This window comes from Astatotilapia calliptera, chromosome 1 (genome assembly GCF_900246225.1).
Source record: "Astatotilapia calliptera chromosome 1, fAstCal1.2, whole genome shotgun sequence".
NCBI lineage: Eukaryota > Metazoa > Chordata > Actinopteri > Cichliformes > Cichlidae > Astatotilapia > Astatotilapia calliptera.
The window spans coordinates 2,866,809-2,886,908 of NC_039302.1; the positions used below are offsets into that span (position 1 = coordinate 2,866,809).

Genomic DNA, 20,100 nt, shown 5'->3' on the forward strand with positions numbered 1-20,100 from the left:
TAAATGCATTGGTCCAAATAAAGGTAAGGCAGTGACTCAGTGTTACTGCCTTTGACAACATATTTTCCTCATATTTTAATAAATAAAAATCAATTTTATGTTTGGGTAAATGCAACCCTACTTCAAAAAACAGGTTACAAATATTTCCATTACAATCCTGGTGAATAAGTCTAAAATCATTTTGGTGGATCACGTTTACCTTTTCTGTTTTTGTCTAAATGCTGTAGTCAGTTTTCAGCTTTCTTCTTATATGTTCTGACTTCTTTTCATTTTAGGGCCACTGTAGGTGCCCCTTATTTACTGTAAATGAATCCGTCTGTGTGAAGAGTGCCTGGACAACAACAACTTTTACATGATGTTAGATAGGGCTGTGCGATATGACCAAAACCTCATATCCCGATATAAGAATTCTATCGTCCGATAACGATATAAATCACAAAAATGTAACATTTTCTGTCAATTCTGTGAATCTCGTCTTGTGTGAAGTGTTTCCAGCTGCGCGTCGTGTAGCTGGAGTCCAGTGTTTTAACCAATGCATGAAACGATACATTTTTAGACATAAGTTGTAACGGCCGCCGTTTTCTTTGTGAGTATTTATTACACGGCGTGCTGCGGGGAGAAGCCTGTTCTAACGTTTGAGTCTAAGGTTTATTTTTTAGCACCTGGCGGCTCTTTTTTACTTCATCCGTAAATAATCTGCTCTTTCACGTGATTCAGTTTATTTTGAAAAGTCTCAACAGGATCTTGAGCTTTATTGTGAAAGGTTTATGTGGAACATAAACAAGCGGACACGCGATGCTGTTACCGTCGTTGTTGCTAACGACAACACATAAAAACAGGCGCTTGTCCGTCCGTAGTGTGGTTATATTAAATATAAGAGAAAGAGAGAACTTTAAGAAATTAATATAGCCACTACAGTGACCATCAAAACCATGAAAAAATATTGCCGTAAACAGTTTATTTTGCGACACCACGAAACAAACGATAGCGTAAAATGAAACGATAGACGTTTTTATATCGTCATCCGATATATATCGTTATATCGAACAGCCCTAATGTTAGAATTGTAGGGACAGACTACAAAAGGCCCTGGTGTCCATCAGTGCATAATAAGACAAAGTGGATACAAATGGAAACTCAGGTGTATTGTGTCAGATAGTATTGGATCTAAACAGTATTTGGATCCAAGTAGCATGATGTAAAATGGTCACGCTGTTATCAGAAGCCTATATCAGTGTGAGCAGAGTATTCTGTTCACGCTGAAATCTGAAAAATGACACACGATGAGTTTTGCACGCCCTTCCTCTTTGGTGTTGCTTCCTCAGCCGCTGAGAGGCAAACACAATTTTTAGGTCAACTTCCTGCCTCCGTGTCTAACAACGCCTCCTCCCCTCCTAACATCTTCACTCCATATCGTGTGTGTGTGTGTGTGTGTGTGGAGGAAGTACTGGCAAACAAACAAACTTTTTTGCACTTTGCCAGTGTGTTTTTCCAATGATGCATGGGGAGGGTTGTGTATAATGATTTGTGGATCCTCCCTGTGCGGCTGAACACAAGTTTGTCTATGGATTTGTGGCCTTAATGGAGATTAGCATAAATTAATTGCTTTGAATGCAGATGGAGCATAAACACGAGATGAAAATGAGGTTCACAGTCCCACTGAACAGCTTTTTATCTTGCTCGTCATCTAACTGGGAATATCCATAAAATGAAGCTTGTTGTGCCCACGAACAAACATCACCAGCAACAAACCAGGAATCCATTTTCCCGTTTCAGAGATGAGCTAGCGTTAGCGTCCTGGGTTTGTCCTGGATGGGCGCCACCGTTGATGAATTGCGTGTTACAAAAGAGCTCCTCTCCCTGGCGGGAGAGTCCCGTCGCCATGATTTAACGTAACATCAGCGCGTGCTTCCTCAGCATGAGGACGCAGAGCAGATAGAATATGTATGATTCTGCAGTATTATACTCTGTGGGACTGTATCACAGCGGGGCTACAGACAATAATGGAAAACAAAGAGCTTTTAAAATCATGAGGTAGTTGATACAATTAGCAGATTTTCAAAAAGTTAGGTTTGATGCTTCCAACTTCTCACGTAATGATTTCTTAACTCCAATTATTTATTTGTTTTTGCTCTTCGGTTATTTTAAATAACTTTGATGGTCCAGTTTTTGGGTTGAAAAACAAACATCATGAATGAACTGTGATTTCATCATTTCTTTAAAACTCTTTAAAACTATAAATGTTAGCTGCTGGTATATTTCTTTGCATAACCAGAAGCGCCATATTTGGATAAAACGATCAAGTAATTCTAAGAAGCTTAGGTAGCAAACTGCATTCAGAAAGAGCACTGGTGCAGTGCACAGACACACACATCTGCTAATTAGTTCAAATTGATATAATTTCACTCACCAAAACAAACATCGTCGATGATCTGTACCATTTAGTAAGTCATTGTTTGTCAGGTGTTTTCATTAAAAAATAGCCTAAAAGGTACTGACGGCACAAACAGGCGAGAGGCACAGTTCAGTGGCTCCGATTAGATGCAAAGATGAGGCCTGTCAGAAAGTGTGAAACGACCCATAGTTGGGCTAGCAGGCTTTAAATATACTCTGTAATGCTGTTAAGTTAGGCATTTTAAAATGAGACTCTGAGAGAGACCTTTGTTTAATTCATTTGGAAATAATATCAGTTTTTAGTTGCAGTTCACTGGTAGGAAACATAAGCAGTGATCACATTTAACGAGGTGCGTCTATATATTTAAATTAATGATAGCTGCTTCAATTGAAAGATTAGAAGTGGTTTTATTAACACAGGCTCACCATCAGGTGTTTGATGTTCGTCTGTACTTCTTAAATACGTAAATCATCAGCATGTTTAAGTCAGACTAATTCATCATGTCATTAAAAAAACAAGATTAATTTAGTTTTCTATTTCAAAAAGACAAAAAAATCTGGATGATGAATCAAGTAGCACAGCAGCAGTTAGGCAGATGTTTTATTTCACTCACAGCTGAATTCAATTAAAGTAGAATGTTGAGTTCAGATGTAAAAATACTGTTTATAAAAGCTTTACACAAGCAGAAGAAGCTAATTGATTTCTAACAACTTGCTAATATTTGTTTTAGAAGTTTCTTCAGCTGCATCGCTGTAGAGACGCTAAAGCAGCCAAAGAGAGAACATTTCAACATCGGCATTTTAAATATTATGTAAATATTATTATTATATTATTTAAATAATATTATTATTATAATATTATCCATCCATTCGCTTCCGCTTATCCTTTTTCAGGGTCGCGGGGGGCGCTGGAGCCTATCCCAGCTGTCATAGGGCGAGAGGCGGGGTACACCCTGGACAGGTCGCCAGTCTGTCGCAGGGCCAACACACAGGGACAGACAACCATTCGCACTCACATTCATTCGCACATTCACACCTAGTGGCAATTTGGATTATCCAATTAACCTATCCCCACAAGCTGCATGTCTTTGGACTGTGGGAGGAAGCCGGAGTACCCGGAGGGAACCCACGCAAACACGGGGAGAACATGCAAACTCCACACAGAAAGACCCCGGCCTGATGGTGGAATTGAACTCAGGACCTTCTTGCTGTGCGGCAACAGTGCTAACCACCGTGCCACCGTGGTTATAATATTATGGTTATAATGAAAATAGTAATAATAATGAAGAAACCATGGTTTCTTCATTATGACGGGGCAGCGTCATAGCATAGCTGTGAGCTCCAAATACTGCCTCGTGTGATGACAGCGCATCTTCAAAATCTAATTTGCAGTTGGCAATGTCATTTCTCCTTTATGAGAATTTTATTTATTTATTTTCTTATTTTTGTGTGTGTGCCTGTGTTTCTATCAGTCTGTCTGTGTCTTCAAGCATTTTTAATTATGATGTAGTGTTTTCATTTTTCACTGGCAACAAAGCCAAATCGTCTATGGGCAATTAAATCCCAAAGTCTTCAAAGACGTCAGCAGGTCTGAATGGTGAAAGTGGCGTACGGGCAAAAGCGAGAAGGGGGGGTGAAAAGTTAATGACACGTAAATGAAAAATGGAAACACTCATAAAAAGCAGAAAAGAGAAACCATGGTAATGAATTTTGCAGTAGCTCTCTGGTTCGGTGTGTGTGTGTGTGTGTGTGTGTGTGTGTGTGTGTGTGTGTGTGTGTTGTAACACTGACTGAGCTGCTCTGAACTATCTGAACTTTGGTTAAGGACATGAATTACTGAAGCCTTAAGTTGTCCTGTCACACCATAACTTTCCCCTCTAGTTGTATTAGCCACACAAAAGCTAAGATCCTTCAGAATCAATGGAAGTGAAAATCTCCACTAACCACTTCCCCTGTAACTAACCATTTACGGCCAGGTTAGCAGCCTCTTACTACCATATCTGTAATGGTCATTGCACTAAATCAAATAGAAAAAGAGCAACCCAAAGACGGGACGAGAGCAGTCAGTGAAGTCTGTGGATAGAAATCATGAGAATGGAGCAGAAAAGTCCAAAAAACCACAAAAAAATTACTTGGTCAGGATATTTTGGATAAGCGGAAGAAGATGGATGGATTTCCACCATAGCCCACATTTCCATCAGGGCTATATTATAGGAATATATTATATTAAAGATAGCACCTTAACTCCAATGATCAGGAGAAAAGGCTGCACTTTGGAACAGACCAGCTCAGGGGAAGCTGAGTATATAGAAATGTGGAAGATGAATGTTGTCTGGATGAAACAATGAATGATTTAAACATTTTCAAAAAGAAAAAAGAAACTTGCTGAGGTCCAGAACTCATGCCAGCTGTAAAAAAAGCATGCTAGCTTAATGGTGCTTATTGTGACTGTGACCTGGGGGGGAAACAGCCTCGCTGACAAATGCATTTTTAGTTCAGTGCCCCACGAGGGCAGCTCAAGAAGTTTGGTTTGGAGAGCTTACAGATGTTGATAAGAGGAAAGGTTTCAGCAGGACGGAGACAATAAAATGTATTTGTAGAAGGGAAAAAAGGAAGAGCTACACAGAAAGGTTCAGCTCCTTTGGATGAAGTGTGTGTACATGTTTAGGCATCGCTGTGAGGACAGAAAATTGGCACTTGTGGGGACCAACAGTCACTTATGGGGACAAAGTGCCGTCCCCACGAGTTTGAAGACATTTTTGAGGCTCAAAATGTGGCTTTAGTGTCAGGGTTACAGTTAGGTTATGGTTAGGTTTAGGCTCAGGGTAAGCAGCAAGGGAAAGCATTATGTCAATGAGATGTCCTCACCAAGATATGAAAACAAGTGTGTGTGTGTGTGTGTGTGTGTGTGTGTGTGTGTGTGTGTGTGTGTGTGTGTGTGTGTGTGTGTGTGTGTGTGTGTGTGTGTGTGCTGCTTTGTACATTGTGGTATTGTGCATCATGCATACTGTCCACTTTGTGAATATGGATTTTACCTTGTGTGTGTGTGTGTGTGTAGGTCACGGTCAATCAGTGGAGCGTCCTCTGGTCTGTCCACCAGTCCTCTCAGCAGTCCCAGGGTAAGTATACGTCCCTTCCATGAAGTGATTGGTTCCCCACAAGCACCTTGCTGGCTGACTGGCTCTGCTGGCATATTGTTCCGCTCATACACACATACTTGTTCACATTTCCCTCCCATTGCCTCCCATCAGCAGCTCACATTGTGGACTTCATCATAAGCCTGTTTGACGTACAGCACAGCCTAAATGAGGGAAACGAGTGAGTTGTACATCATGTCCGGGCAGGTGAAGAAAGAAGAACTCTGCAGTGAAGCCAATCTGGAAATGTTAAACTAACTAAAGCATGAAAAGGCCAAAGCTGACTATATACAACTAACAAAGTCCATCTGAGAGCCATTTGTAGTTCTCTCATTGTAGCCTGCTGAAGATTCATAAGACTTCGTTTAGTTTTATTGAAAAAGTCAAAGCAGAAGGAAAAAACATGTCAGTAATTTTCTAACAGCTGGTCAGTGTGGGCTTCAGCTAACATTAGCTGGAGGAACTCGAGTAAATTTCAAGTTCTGCACATATGATATTAGAGTATCTGTCATAAAAATCCCCACAAAGTGCTCACTGTAACGACAAAACAAATCACTAACCATAAAAAACGAGTCCTCTGGTGAAATAACAGTACAGCTGCGGTAAATAGTCAATTAATTTATGTAACTGATCGAAGTTTAATAGCTTAATAATTTGAGTTTTCAGGGAAAAATGTTTTAAAAAGTATCTATCGAGTCTTCCATTGTAGTAAATGAAATGTTTTTTCAGTCATATGTCATAAACGCTCAGTTTTCCTAATGAGCCACTAGAATACGCCAGCGACCTCATCGCTACGAGGATAAATTAGTGTTTGCCTGTTGATTGAATTTAAATTTTTTTGTGTGTTTGGGTTCCGGCTGGTCACCAAACAATCAAATACTTTTTGCATTTTGTCCTTTCTTTCCCATGAACCACTTCTTCTTCTGAATAAACTCTAAATATTGGCTAAAACCAAATATTTGGAAACAAACTAACACGTGTATAATTCACTGTAATAACTTATGTTTAAAAAGTGAATGGTGAAATCGTCAGGGGAAACGTAATAAGACATTTAACAGATGCTATTTGTTGGGTTGATGATGATGTCGCTCCATTACTAACTAAAACAGTTTCCACCAAATTACTGAAAAACAAATCATAGTCAGTTGGTCATCTGTGGAAAATAAAAGATGCCCCTTTTTTATCTATATCGTCATCTAACTGCTCTGCAGCTGTGAAATAAATAAAGGCCTTCTTGTTCTTATTCTTTTTATTCTCGTTGTTATTCACAGCAGGCCGATCTGATTTAGGATCATTTGAACCCAGTGTGTGCTGCGCTGTACGTCACACAGAGCTTTAGATGAAGCGGGACCAGATCCATCTATGAGCGCAGACCAAACTGAGATCTGGCGATTAATATCCATGAAGAAGAGATTCTAATGACGTGGCAAATTAGTGGAAGAACACGTCTGTCAGTCTCTGAGAAAACCCTGCTGCAGAGTCAAAGCAGGGAGGAGAAGTGTGTGAATCAGTTCACAGCCTCCAGGTGCTGCTTTGCTGTTTCCTTAAAGTCATTCATTTTTACTAACCAACGCTCAGAAAGAGCACAGGCTGGGTATCGTAACATTTTCTATCCTGTGAGGACGTGCTGAAGTTTTATGTTTTGTCCTTGTGAGCCGCACATTGTGATGTGTGACACAGCGAACTAAAGAGGAGATAGATTGTAATCTTCAGCTCCTCTTCCTATAAGTGATGCTGATTCGTTCAACAGACCCACCTGAGTTTATTTGCTCAGTCTGTTTCATACATGCTGAAGAGAGGATGCTTTTGAAACTTCCTAAAAAGGTTACTGTTTTAATTACTGATAAGAATCAATGAGTAGCTGTTGAGTCTTCTGATGCATTTCTTTTTTCGGTAATAAGAAAATACTGAATCAGAACTGCAGAACTCTCAGTGTTAAACTCTTACACAGACATGACTGTATTACTTTATACACATGCTATTCCAAGAACGGGCTGACAGCTCACCACAGGCTCTGCAGCCTCGCTGTTTTTGATTTGCTGAGGTCTGCTGTGCTGCTGCAGTTTGTTCAGCTGTGGATTCTCACTGCTCTGACCTGTCTTATCAGTGATCTGCTCATTCATCCCACAGTATTGTGCGTCAGCACTGGGCATGCACTCTGGCTGCTTTCCCAGGTGGAGGGTGAAGCTAAATCGGTTAGCTTTCATGCTGGGTCACTTGCTGGTAATTAGGGATGCACCGATGTATCTCACAGTAGTGGAATTCTGTCAGGTGAAAGCCTTAGTTTCAGGAAGTGCAGCTGATGGTTGGCCCTGATATTAAGAGGCCAAAACATTTAAATAAACTCCAAACCTTCATCTTTTCAGTTAAAAGTTGTTGCTTTCTCCACATTCTGGAGATTTGCTGCAACATTCCGGCGTGTTCAGTGTGACCACAGACCACAGTGACCACAGAGGGGTTTAGCTTTTAAAGAGGTGGACACGCTGCTAGCTCATATGTAGGATAGATAAAGCGTACGATGCTTTATTCTCCGTGTAAACAGTGATTTACATGGTTATAATGCACTAAAGTAATGAGTCCAGGTGAACCTTGGAGAACAAAGCTAGACTGTGATATTGTGTATGTTGTAACACTGCAGAAGCGACACAGTATGAGAATGTGGACAAAGTGACCACGTTGATCTCGGTGCATCCCTTCTGTTAATGCATCATGAATGCTCCACTGCTGCCTCGTGATTGGCTTAATCACTCTGCTAATCGCATGTTCTGTCTTTCTTTCTTTCTTGCACTCTCACCACTTCCTGCCTGCTCCACTTCTCAACCATCTGCCACACTCCTTTTTTATTTCCTGGTGTTTGCTTATTTTTATTTTTGTTGAATGGGAATGAACCTTCATTGGGCCGTGGTGTTCCTCTGGCTTTTTTATTGGCTGACCCTGCTGTCATCTGTGACGGTGCATGACAATCGCAGCCCATCCGGCGGTTTTTTATCCCACCCCAATCTCCAGACCTATGCCAGTCCCCCAACTGCAGCCCCACCCACTCCCCCGAGGTCCGCCTTAATGGGGTGGGGCCCCGTACACATAACTCCTACCAGCCAAAGATGGGCTCGCCCATCATGCACCCCCGCACACAGACCCTCCCTGCTAAGCCCAAAGTATCTGAGAAGCCCCTGCAAACCACCAGGTCCAACCCACTCCCTAACACGGACCAGACTGCCACCACCCCTAAATCTGAGCCCTCCACCCCGAGCCAGCCTCTGGCCCCTTGCATCCCCAACAGCCCCCGGGTGAGGCGCCACCCTCCCCTTACCGTTCCCCCCAAGCTTTCTATCCCTCTCTCCCCGGTGCCTCCGATGTCCCCACTCCGCCGCCACCACCTCCACCCTGACCACAACGCCAAATCTGTCCCCATCACGCAGGTGACTCCCCACCCCTCCCCCAGAGGGAGCCCTCTCCCAACCCCCAAAGGCACCCCAGTGCACACGCCCAAGGACAGCCCGGCTGGCACGCCCAGCCCGACACCACCGCCCAGCCCTTCCATGGGTGGCATGCCCTGGAGGACGCGCCTCAACTCCATCAAGAACAGCTTCCTCGGCTCACCACGCTTCCACCGCAGGAAAATGCAAGGTATGGTGGAGGAGACAGGTAGGGCCCAGGAAATGAAACCTCATGATTTGGCTTAATCAGATTGAATTTCTTACTCTTATCCATGTGATAATCTACTCAGCAGAGTGTGTTTATGCAATCCATCCTTATCGCTCAGGGGAATAACAAGGACAAATAATCTCTTAATGACTGCGTTTACCTGCAGTTAACCTGACGCCAGCCTAACCGTGAGAATCTGCATCCTGAGGCCATGTCATAAAGAAGATAACGGCCTCATTACAGAAAGTGGAAAATTTACAAAATTCCCTAATTTTTTCATTAGTTTGGGTAGTTTTCTTACAGCTGCTTTGATGCTGCTGAACCAACCCCCCTCCAGACAAACCGAATTAAGTCATGATGAGGCCCAGTACTCGTTTACACTGATGATATCTGCTTAGTAGTGCTAAAAACAAGACACAGAAGTATCTCCCCAAGTGCCGTTTCCATAAGTTATAGAGCCGAATCTAACATTTAGCCTCTGTTTGTGTCCACAGTTCCCACCCAGGAGGATATGTCCAGTCTCACCCCAGACTCCTCGCCAGAGTGAGTACCACAGCAGCAAACATGAATACCTCACCTGTCCATTATGTTTATTTAATAGCAGCACAAGTGTTTCAAATGTGAACCTGCAGCAGCTACATTATTTTAGCATATTGGGAATCTGAATGGTAGACTTATCCATGTGATAGCATTTTAAGTTAGCAAGCGAACTGCGTTTTTTCATTTCAGGTCAATTCGATGTTATTCATATAACACCAAATCACAGTATTATAGTGTAAGGTAACGATCCTGCAACAATACAGAGAAAACACAGGAACAGGCTCCCTGTTGTTAGGTAGTTTATTATTTAGCAGTTAGCAGTTTGTCCCTGTTAGCAGGCAGGCTAATGACGGTTATCATAAGTCAGACGACACCAGCTACAAGTTATTTTAAACTCCAAAACCAAATCTTACCCCAGTCAAACACTCGGCCTTCTTCGCTGGAGAAAACTATTTTTTAATTAATTAGCTGAGTCATTGATAAGCATGTAAGACATTGCCCTTTTTTATTAGGGATTTTATCAGGGAACTCAGTAATGTGCTCATTCTGTGCAGTTATACCATGATTAATAACCAGCCAAGCTGCGTGAGTGTGCAGCTGTCCACTTCCTAGAAAAGCATGTTTGCTGTGAAAGTATCTCCTCAGTCACAGAGAAACGCGTGTGTCCCATCAGGTCTGTGTTTTGGGAAAATGCTTCAGTACAAATCTTTCAAAAGCATAATAACAATTTAAAATTAGGTAAAGTAATCATCTGCACAACTCTACGTTAGTTAGCAGTGGTGATGGAGCTGATGGAGCTGTCTGTTACAATTATTAGTCAGGTATCGGTCTCATTTGTTTGGGTTTCTTTGTAATTGTTACAATCCCACCTCTTTTCTTAGCTAGTTGTTAGTTGTTAATAAAATATAACCTGGGTATACTGAGTGTGCTTTGTAACGCTGGAACCAAACTTTGAATCTTTTCTGCAGACTGGCTAAGAAGTCATGGTTTGGAAACTTCATCAATCTGGAGAAGGAGGAGCAGATCTTCATAGTCATCAAAGACAAACCTCTTAGCTCCATAAAGGCCGACATTGTGCACGCCTTCCTTTCTGTAAGTCTCCCTCCTTACTCCTCTCTTCGGTTCTTCTAATCCTGTAACATTTCATTATTGATTACATTATGCCCGATTTGAATGATCTATGCTACAATGGAGGCTGATCTGACAAATAACTGTTCTATTGTTGTAGCTTTCTTCCTTAATACAAGAAGTCATTGCTACAACACAGCAGACTGGAAGACCCGACAGAGCATGTTCACATCAGTTTGACCTCAATCTGCCTTTTTTCCTCCCACATCTGAACTTTGTTGATGTCTCTGAAGTCTTATTCTCAGATATCAGAGAAAAAATAAAGACAATAAAATCTTTGTTAGCATTTTTGCGTACATAATTTTACAGTCTTACAGTCAGTGTTGGAACATTTCTTTTTCATTTTTCTTAAAGAAATCACCTACATCATGTTGTTCATCATGTTTTTATGTCATGTGTAATTTCCATTGCAAATATTAATCACAGTTAAATTAACAGTGGATGCAGCTGTGATGTCATGTACACGTCCTGCGTTCTCGGGAAGTCCGGACTCCCGTGTGAACTTACAAAGTCCGGACTAGTGAAAACGCGAGTACGGACTTGTGTACATGAGTATTTAAAAATGGCCTAACAGTCTGCAGTCTATGAACAAGCTAACAATGTTCGCTCGGTGGCGAGTAGCCTTCAGTAATAGTAATAAAAATCACACAGCAATAGTACATCGAAGATACTGAAGTTTTGTCCGTCCCATTCTTCTTATGAAGTGGTGTCGGAAACGCATTCCTGCCTGTGCACTGCTGCCTCTGGGTCCATGGTGTAACTGACACCACCAACATTAACAGGCCGCTTACTAGGGGTGGGGGAAAAAATCGATACTGTGTAGTATCGTGATATTTTGTTTGCTAATAATGTATCGATACAGGGACAGCAGAAATCGATATTTTGTTACAAAAAAGGTTTTTGTGCTCTGACTTCAGAGCATGTTGATCCTTTTTCTGAGCAAGGATCCTGACATTCCTTCACTGTCCAAATGTGTTTAACTTTTTTATGGCAGCAATAAACATGACAGTTTACTTATTTTCATTTAAGACATGTTTTATTTTAATTAAGTTTAAAACTTTTTTATTTAATGCAAAATTATATTTTGTTTTAATTTACTTTCAAATTCTTCAGTTGCTGAATGGGCTGCATAGTTTTCATAAATTGCATAGTTCAGAATAGCTATAATTGTACCAGATGGTTGCATTCAGTTAAGTTGGACTAGACTGTAATACAAACCGTTCAGTTTGTCAACAATAAAACTGACTGAAATGAGAGAAAGACTGAGCGCGAGACTTTGATATTAGATAAAATGAATATTGATAAAGTTTACCTTTATATACAGAATCTGAATATCGCAAAATATTTTTAGAAATTGCAATAATATCGTATCGTGCGTTAAGTATTGTGATAATACCGTATCGTGGGATATATGGTGATTCCCACCTCTAATGCTTACATTAGAGCCTCTTATTACATGTTTTGTTTGTGTTTCCAGCAATCAGAATCAGAGAAACTGTATTAATCCCAGATGGAAATTAAATTAGAAAAAAAAAAAGGGGGGGGGGGTCGGACTCAAACCCGGAGCATTAAATCTCCAAAATTGGAGAAGGCATAGAAAGGGGACAGCTTAACATGAAACAGGAAGTGACCCCCGTGTATTCTATTTATTTCAACAAAGTAACTGTATTCTGATTACCACCTATTTAAACGGTAACTGTAATGGAATACAGTTACTCATATTTTGTATTTTAAATACATGACGCTGGTATTGTGTTACTTCCCAACACTACTCACAGTGTATGTGTAAACCTTCAAAATAAAGCACAGATGAAAACCAACATTATGTTCATTATGACTCACGCTGGTACCTGGAAATACTCACTAAGCAAATCAAACAGGAGGAGTAGTGATATTTTTTTCTTCTCACATACACACGTTTGAAAAACATGATGCGTTAACTTATAGATTTTGCATTTTCATCCCAAGTTACAAAGCCTGAAATATAAGGTGAAGGTGCTCCCTCATGAGCGTGATAAAAACCTGCTATAGTGAGCGCGAAACTCACCAAGCAGGACCATAGAAGCCCAGCAGTCCAGGAGAAAAATGCAAACGCTCATGTACACCAACCAGCCATGAGATTAAAACCTGACTAATATCGTGACGATCCACGCTGGTCCTCCACAACAGCTCTGTGCAACAGCTTGCTGTCTGTTCACGTCTTGGTGTTAGCGTGGCCTCCGCTGCTTACGCATCAAAATGTCACCACATGTTAGGGTGTAGCACATCCAACAGTGTCTCCTTCTGCTCCCGTCTCTTTCTCTTACATCCATGCTGCCATTTTAACTGATGTGCAAGTTGTCTTGTGTCTGCGTGCCCAGTGCTGCTGACTCAGAAGCACTCCGCCTTTGCTCTTCCACCAACCTCACCCTCCTACCCTCTCCCACCGTCTTTCTCCCCAGATTCCCAGTCTGAGCCACAGCGTCATCTCTCAGACCAGTTTCCGGGCAGAGTACAAGTCCACAGCTGGTCCGACGGTTTTCCAGAAGCCGGTGAAGTTCCAGGTGGACATCACCTACACCGAGAGCACCAGCGCCACAAAGGAGAACGGCATATATTCTGTCACCTTCACCTTGCTCTCAGGTAAACCACATACATCACAACACATAGAAAACCATGGAAACAACACTGCGCATCGAGGCATGCAGACTTGGTCAGGATGACCTGCTGAAGTTCAAGTCGAGTATCAGAATGGGGCAAAAGGGGATTTTAAGCATGGCAAGATTCTCCACAGTTTACAGAGAACAGTCTAGAAAAGGAGAAAATATCCAGTGAGCAGCAGTTTACTGGGTGATCATCCCAGTCAGAGGAACAGCAAAGCCAGCAGCAACCTCAAATAACTACTCATGGCAACCAGCGTATGCTGAAGAGCTTAATAATTTTACATGGAGTGCTGCAGCATTCAGAGGCTGGAGTCAGAATTGCATGTAAACAGCAAGAATGCATGACTCCATCCTACCGTAGTACCAGTTATTATTGCCACAGCTCAGATCATCTCTGACTGCTTTCTTGAACATGGCAAGGAGTTCAGTCTACCCCTCTGGGGTCTTTTTGTTAGATCTTTGGGGGAGCGAGAGATTGGTGTCATAGATCTGAGGAATGTTTCCAGCACCTTGGTGAATCTGTGACAGTGAGGTCCAACCCAGTCGTAGCAAGGTGTACCTAAAAAAGTGTTTGGTGAATGAGTGTAGGTCAGGCGTGTCCAACTCCAGTGTGTCGGAACAAGGACGCATCTAAAAGCTGCAGGACGGTAGCTCTGGAGGACTGGAGTCGGACACCGCTGGTATATTAAACAGGAACAAACATGCACATTTCTGCTTTGGAGAACTCGTTGGGATGCCTCAGCAACACGAACAGGGACTGTTTTCTTCTTTCCTGTGACACTGAACACAGCACTGTGCTTTTCAGTGACTGTTCTGCTCACAACCTACAACCATTTGGAGTAACTTACTGTAGCTACCACTTACAGCATGTTTATGTATGTGTTACTCACACACCAGGGAAAGCTTATTATCTGAAGCTAAACCTGCGATCTATAGCACACGTAGGTAACACAGGTTACCCGCAAGAGGTTTAGCAGTCTCTTACATTGCTGTTGCTGTCCATCAATCTGGAAAAGGCCTCTCCAAACAGCTTGACCCCATCATTCTGCACTGAGAAAGACTGTTCAGTGGAAAGTTTCCAGGAGAAAGCCCTCATGTTTGCATGTTCTGAAAGGACCACAGTACTTCTGTACGATGCCCTTTTGGCACACAAGGCCAAGATGTTTGGCATGTTATTGGACAGCACAGAGTCCAGCTGTTGGTGGGGGAGGGGTGATGATTTGGGCTTGTTTTACAGCCACAGGACCGGGAACTTTGCAGCTTTTGAGTTGACCATGAACTTCTCTGTGTACCCAAGTATTAAAGTGTTAAATCTGGAGCCAGCTGCTAAAGCTTAGCCAAAATGGTGTCATTTAGGAGGAAAGTGATCCCAAACACAGCCAGCAAAAAGAACCAAATCCAGAAGTCAGCCTGAAATGCTGCTGAACCTTAAGAGAGCCGTGCATCGGTGAATGCATAGGAACCACAACAAACTGAGACAACGCTCCAAACAAGCCGGTGTGAGAGACTGAGAAAGTCTTACAAACAATAGTTCAGATTACTGCTGCTCAATATACTGAATCATGGGTTGCACTTAGTAGAAAGCCAAAAGGAAACAGAACAGCCATCAGAGATTTGCCTGTGGTATCAGGTGATGTGGGCTTACATCTGCTGTGACTGCTGGCTGAGCTGAATCCGTGGACTGCTAGTGCTAACACTAAATGAATTCAGTGGGAAACACACAATATTGAAATTATGCTTGCAAAAACCACTCGTGCACCCCTAGTATTGCTTTTTTTAAGTACTCCTTGCAGCCCTGTGGCTACAGTGTCAAGTCTGGATTATAACACGGACCCGGTTTCTCAACAGGCCCTAGCCGACGCTTCAAGCGTGTGGTGGAGACCATCCAGGCCCAGCTGCTCAGCTCCAACGACCAGCCTGGCATCCAGCCACAAATATCCGGTAAGTGGAGTCCCTCGCCACTCGTCCTCGACCACGCCTACAACCCCCACCCTCCACGCCCTCACAACCTCCCTCCCTCCTCGCATCACAGCACAGCCACACCTGCGGCCCACCTCGGCTCAGCTTAGCCCGGCGCACTGCTTTTAGCACACGGCATTTCCACGTGCATGTCCCTGCCACATACCATGGTGTGCACGTCAACACACCAGCACACACACACACAGTCTACATGGCAGTGTTATGTACTGAGATGTATATACACATTCACAGGACTGATTACAGCCACTAAGAAGTGTATCTCAAACTGTAAATAATTCAACATAGACGAGCAGCTTGGCTCTGACCTCACACTTGACTCAGCAGAAACACACTCTCTCACACACACACACACACACACACACACACACACACACACACACACACACACACACACACACACCCAAGCAAACTGTAGGTTCGGCTAATGGATGTTTACAACTGTTCATTTGTGGATTAGCTGCTTGTGCATGCAGCATTTTCGTCTGCAAGAAGGAGAAAAGTACATTTGTCTGATTAGTGTCAACACGCTGGAACAATCCCACAATTCTTTCAAACCTTTGATGTGATTGGGACGTTTGCCATTATTTTGGGGGCTGCCTATATATAGATGGAAACATTAGGGAAAAAAATATGGAAGAAAAGAAAGTCTGTGTTCTCCAGCTGTCCGTGTTAGTTTTGTTTGTCAGTGTGGTATCCTGGTGGTCTTCCTCTTGTTTTATCTGTGGTTATTTACTTGATAATGGTCCCCTCTTGTGGTGAAGCAGAGAAATTACAACCTGACCTTAGCGTCACACACAGGAGCACTGACACGTAAAAGTAGTCACTCTAAGTTTTGAAATGGATGATTCTGCCAAACAGCCAGTCACGATCATTATTAGTGATATTGTGAAAGATGTCCACCTGCAGGAATCGCACACTCAGCTTAAAGGACCCACTATCAACAGTTACTGCCACAGATGGGAACTGCTATCACGCACTGTATGCACAGCCTCAGTCGCTTCCACCATTATGTAGATGTGCCAATGAGCCACATCTCTCTCTCTTTCTTATCTCTCTGTCTCTCTCCCTTTGGCCTGCCTCTCCATGTCACCCAGCTTCTGTCATCCACAGCTTCCTCTAAAGCCTCGTGGATGATTTGAATGGCTCGCATGCTGAATGAAAGCCCAGAACCATGCACATTCACACACACACACGCAGTTTTGCAAACTGGCCTCTTTACTGGGGAGAGCCAGCATTTCCATACTGTGTCGCGTTTCTCACAAATGTGTCTTGATGGTTCTGGGTGAGCTGCCATTCACACACACACTCACACACGTGACTGTCTGGTACTAAAATGAAAGCATGCTCTACAGTGTATGTCGAACAAACATGTATGTGATATGGTGTGTGTTGATCTCTGTGCAGCAGGAAGAAGGCAAATCTGCATGTGTGATAAAATGTGCTAAACCCCTGACAGCTGTAAAGACGTCAGTCTTCTGGGCTTCTGTGTGTATTTGTATATATGCAAGGTTGTGGAAGGTGAATGTAAAGAAATGTCAGCCATGTGAATGTTCAGCCTATTTCTCACTTTCTTGCTGATAAACAGCTACAGAGGAGCAAGTTTCTCCCCGTGGTTGTTTAGTTTGGCCCCACAGTTGTGATGATGATGATGATTAGGGCTGGGTCGTCACTGATTTCTAGAATCGCTTCAATTCCGATTCACAAGGTCCCGAATCGATTCGATTCAATTCGATTCAATTTTGAATCGGGGAAATTTTGCCTCAGACAGTCAGAAATATTATAATTCTGATCACTTATCAGTACATATCGATATTTTTATATATATAAAAAGAAAGCTGCCACTTGTGAGACTTTATCAAAGGTGTGAGCATCACAGCAGAGGCCTTTGTGTCAAAGTAACTGAAGATAAAACACAGAAAAACATGAAGGCGTTTTCCTGGTCGGGGTTTTTAGCAAAGTTACAGAGGTTTGATTAGAGACACAGCATTTTGCAATTTTAAATTTAAAATTTTAAAAAGTTTACATTTGTTCAGTATTGAACAGCAGAAATGAGGCTTTCTTGTCAGAAGTAAGTAAAAAAAACCAGCGGCCAACACCGTAGACTTGTGGGTAATAAGTAAGCGAATAATGCAAAAAACGGATTTTTAGATGGGAAACTGTTCCTGAGAGAGAGAGAGAGAGAGAGAGAGAGCTCTACATGCAGTGTGATTTTTATCGTGGTGGAAGCAAAGCAGCAAAAGTCAGAGGAAATTCATGACTATGTTTATGTGAAGCGTAGTTTGGATCGTCTTTTGCTGCTGGTTCAGTCAGTATTGTTCGGAGAGAGATGAAACCTGCAGCTTCAGAATCGAGCGCAAAAAGGACGTAAACACAAAACGAGCTGCCGACGCCTCAAAACCAGCGAGCTGTCGGCTTTCAGCCCCGACGACATGTCCGTGTTCGTGCCGTCGGGGGATAAAGGCGACAGCTCACTGATTCTGATGCGTTGGCGGCTTCGCGTTTTGTGTTTATGTCTTTGAGCAGAATCCGTGTTCCTGCTCTCATTTACTCTTTTAGCTGTTTGGTGGTTGTAGAAATTTTGTGAGGTTCAACCTGAGATTATTTAAAAATGGATTCAGGATTTTAATGAATTGATATCACGTTATCCAAGCTAGAATCGATTTTAATCGATAAATCGATCATCAAAACCCAGCCCTAATGATGATGTTTAGATTTTACTTCTTACCCAAAGATTTAGAACAGTCACAGTGGTGCACTAGCTTCTTTTTGTCTTCTTTTTTCGAATCCAGTCCATGCTAGCTTTGTCAGAAAGTCGTGTTCGATTGTTCTTTCTAAAAAACAACAACAAAGAGGTTCAGGTACGTTTGAATTAGGAGGGCAAACCAACACGTGAGGGACGTACTTGCATTGTACAATCATGTCAACATCTTTTAAAAGATCGGGAAGGATTGTGAACGTTCAGCACAGAGAAGTTTTGCTCTCTGCTTCCCTAAACCCAAAGTCTTTGCAAACAGAGATCAGACTGTAAATCGCTCGCTCTGTAGCACAGTTGGGCCTTTAAGTCTCATTATTTCACAGTTTTTGATGAGACCGGTCCACATTACCAAGGAATGCTTTATTTTTTGCATATATATTTGTTTTGAGACTGAAAGAGTTGAGGACATAAAAAGAAAAATCAGGCAAGACTTTACACCATCTGCAGATATCCATCCACTCCATAATTACAGTAAGATGTCATTTTTAGGACATTTATTTACAGCACTTGTCCCTGCTAAGAAAGTATCTGCTTACACGACCAACAAATGTTGAGATTTTTTCTTTCTAACTGTCAGTTTTCTTTAGGTGTTTTTTTCATTTTCACTCATTTCACCAACATCCTGTAAAGTTTGGTTCCTATAGAAAAATGGAACGAGAGCGTCAGACTAGCTCGCCACGCTGACTAAACTGTTTGCAGCAGGTTCGCCCATAATATGCTGAATATAAGTTAGTAGGCTCAATACTCCCAACATTAAGGTTTTTCAGTTGGATGTTGGATTAAGTCGACGTGTTTCTACCTAAACCAATCTAGCAATGACTGAAACACAGAAAATATCACAACAAGGAAGGATCGCAAAATAGCAAACAGGAGAAAGAAATGAGCTGAACATTCATGTGTTTGGAGTCCACTCATGCCAAGAGGGAGTGTAATGTGTTGCCCTGCTGATGTTGGGCTTCAGCTCATGTGTTGATGAAGCACACGGCCTCAGTGCGTGGGTTGGTGTTTCTGACACTGTCCTTTGCTCTCAGATGGCTCTCAGCGCTCAGCTTCTTTGCCCAGTAAATCCTCCAAGCGTGGTAAGGCCCAGAGCGTCCGGGAACTCCCGGCAAACCACCTTAACTCTGGCTTTTAACACACTGGCAACGTCCTGGAGGCCCTTTCACCAACACACTCTGTCTGCACTAACACGTGTGTCTGGGAGCGTGTGAGCTGCAAATAAAATATAATTCATCGTAACAAGTCATTTTAATGGAAAGAAATGGAGTATTTCCAATGAGGAGTAGAAAGTGCTTTGGGGGTTTTTACAACAAGAAACTGAATCCACAGGAAGGCTTCTTAGAGGCACCTCTTCATTTTTCCAGTTGTTTATTCTGAGACAAACATTAGTGTTGATGAGGGCTTTTGAAATTTGGTCTCTTTAAAAAAAATATGCCCAGAATGTGCGCAACTCAGTGACTTCTTTTAATCAAACAAAACCAATGTGATGCATCAACATACTGAGCCAATTTCTGACCCAAGCTCCACCAGTGTCAGTAACACAGGCATGTTTAAGTTTTATTGGATTTTAATAATGCTCTTTGAATAGGAACTTTTTTTTAAAAATGTAATTAACTAATATTTCTTATGGCTCATTTTAGCTAGTCAGTTTTAGCTTTTCAGCTAGGACCAAGCGAGTCTGGGCGCAGGTTTATCTCAGTGGGTGAGCAGGCGACCGTGTGGCCGGAGATCCTGAGCTCGAGTCCGATCCGCTGCATGTCTTCTTCCCTCTCTCCCGGTTTTCCTGTCTGTCTTCACTGTCCGAATCCAATAAAGGCCAAAAAATCATCGTAAAAAGAGGATTAAGCAAGGTATAGAAATTATTTCTAAAAATTAGATT

General features: G+C 42.3%; 1 protein-coding gene across 13 annotated transcripts in view; it reads left to right on the forward strand.

The window, feature by feature from the left end:
- The window catches only part of LOC113007008 (serine/threonine-protein kinase BRSK2-like), a 145,777-nt gene that overhangs the window by 120,112 nt on the left and 5,565 nt on the right, over positions 1–20,100 (forward strand). For 5 of the 13 annotated variants that reach the window (XM_026143349.1, XM_026143433.1, XM_026143654.1 and 2 more), the window contains 7 exons: positions 5,453–5,513; positions 8,501–9,158; positions 9,671–9,719; positions 10,685–10,808; positions 13,286–13,466; positions 15,335–15,427; positions 19,253–19,300. In XM_026143349.1, the coding sequence (XP_025999134.1) occupies positions 5,453–5,513; positions 8,501–9,158; positions 9,671–9,719; positions 10,685–10,808; positions 13,286–13,466; positions 15,335–15,427; positions 19,253–19,300 (1,214 nt within the window). The remainder of the gene's footprint in view (positions 1–5,452; positions 5,514–8,500; positions 9,159–9,670; positions 9,720–10,684; positions 10,809–13,285; positions 13,467–15,334; positions 15,428–19,252; positions 19,301–20,100) is intronic. The other 8 variants (XM_026143858.1, XM_026144098.1, XM_026143947.1 and 5 more) reach the window with 3 other exon arrangements.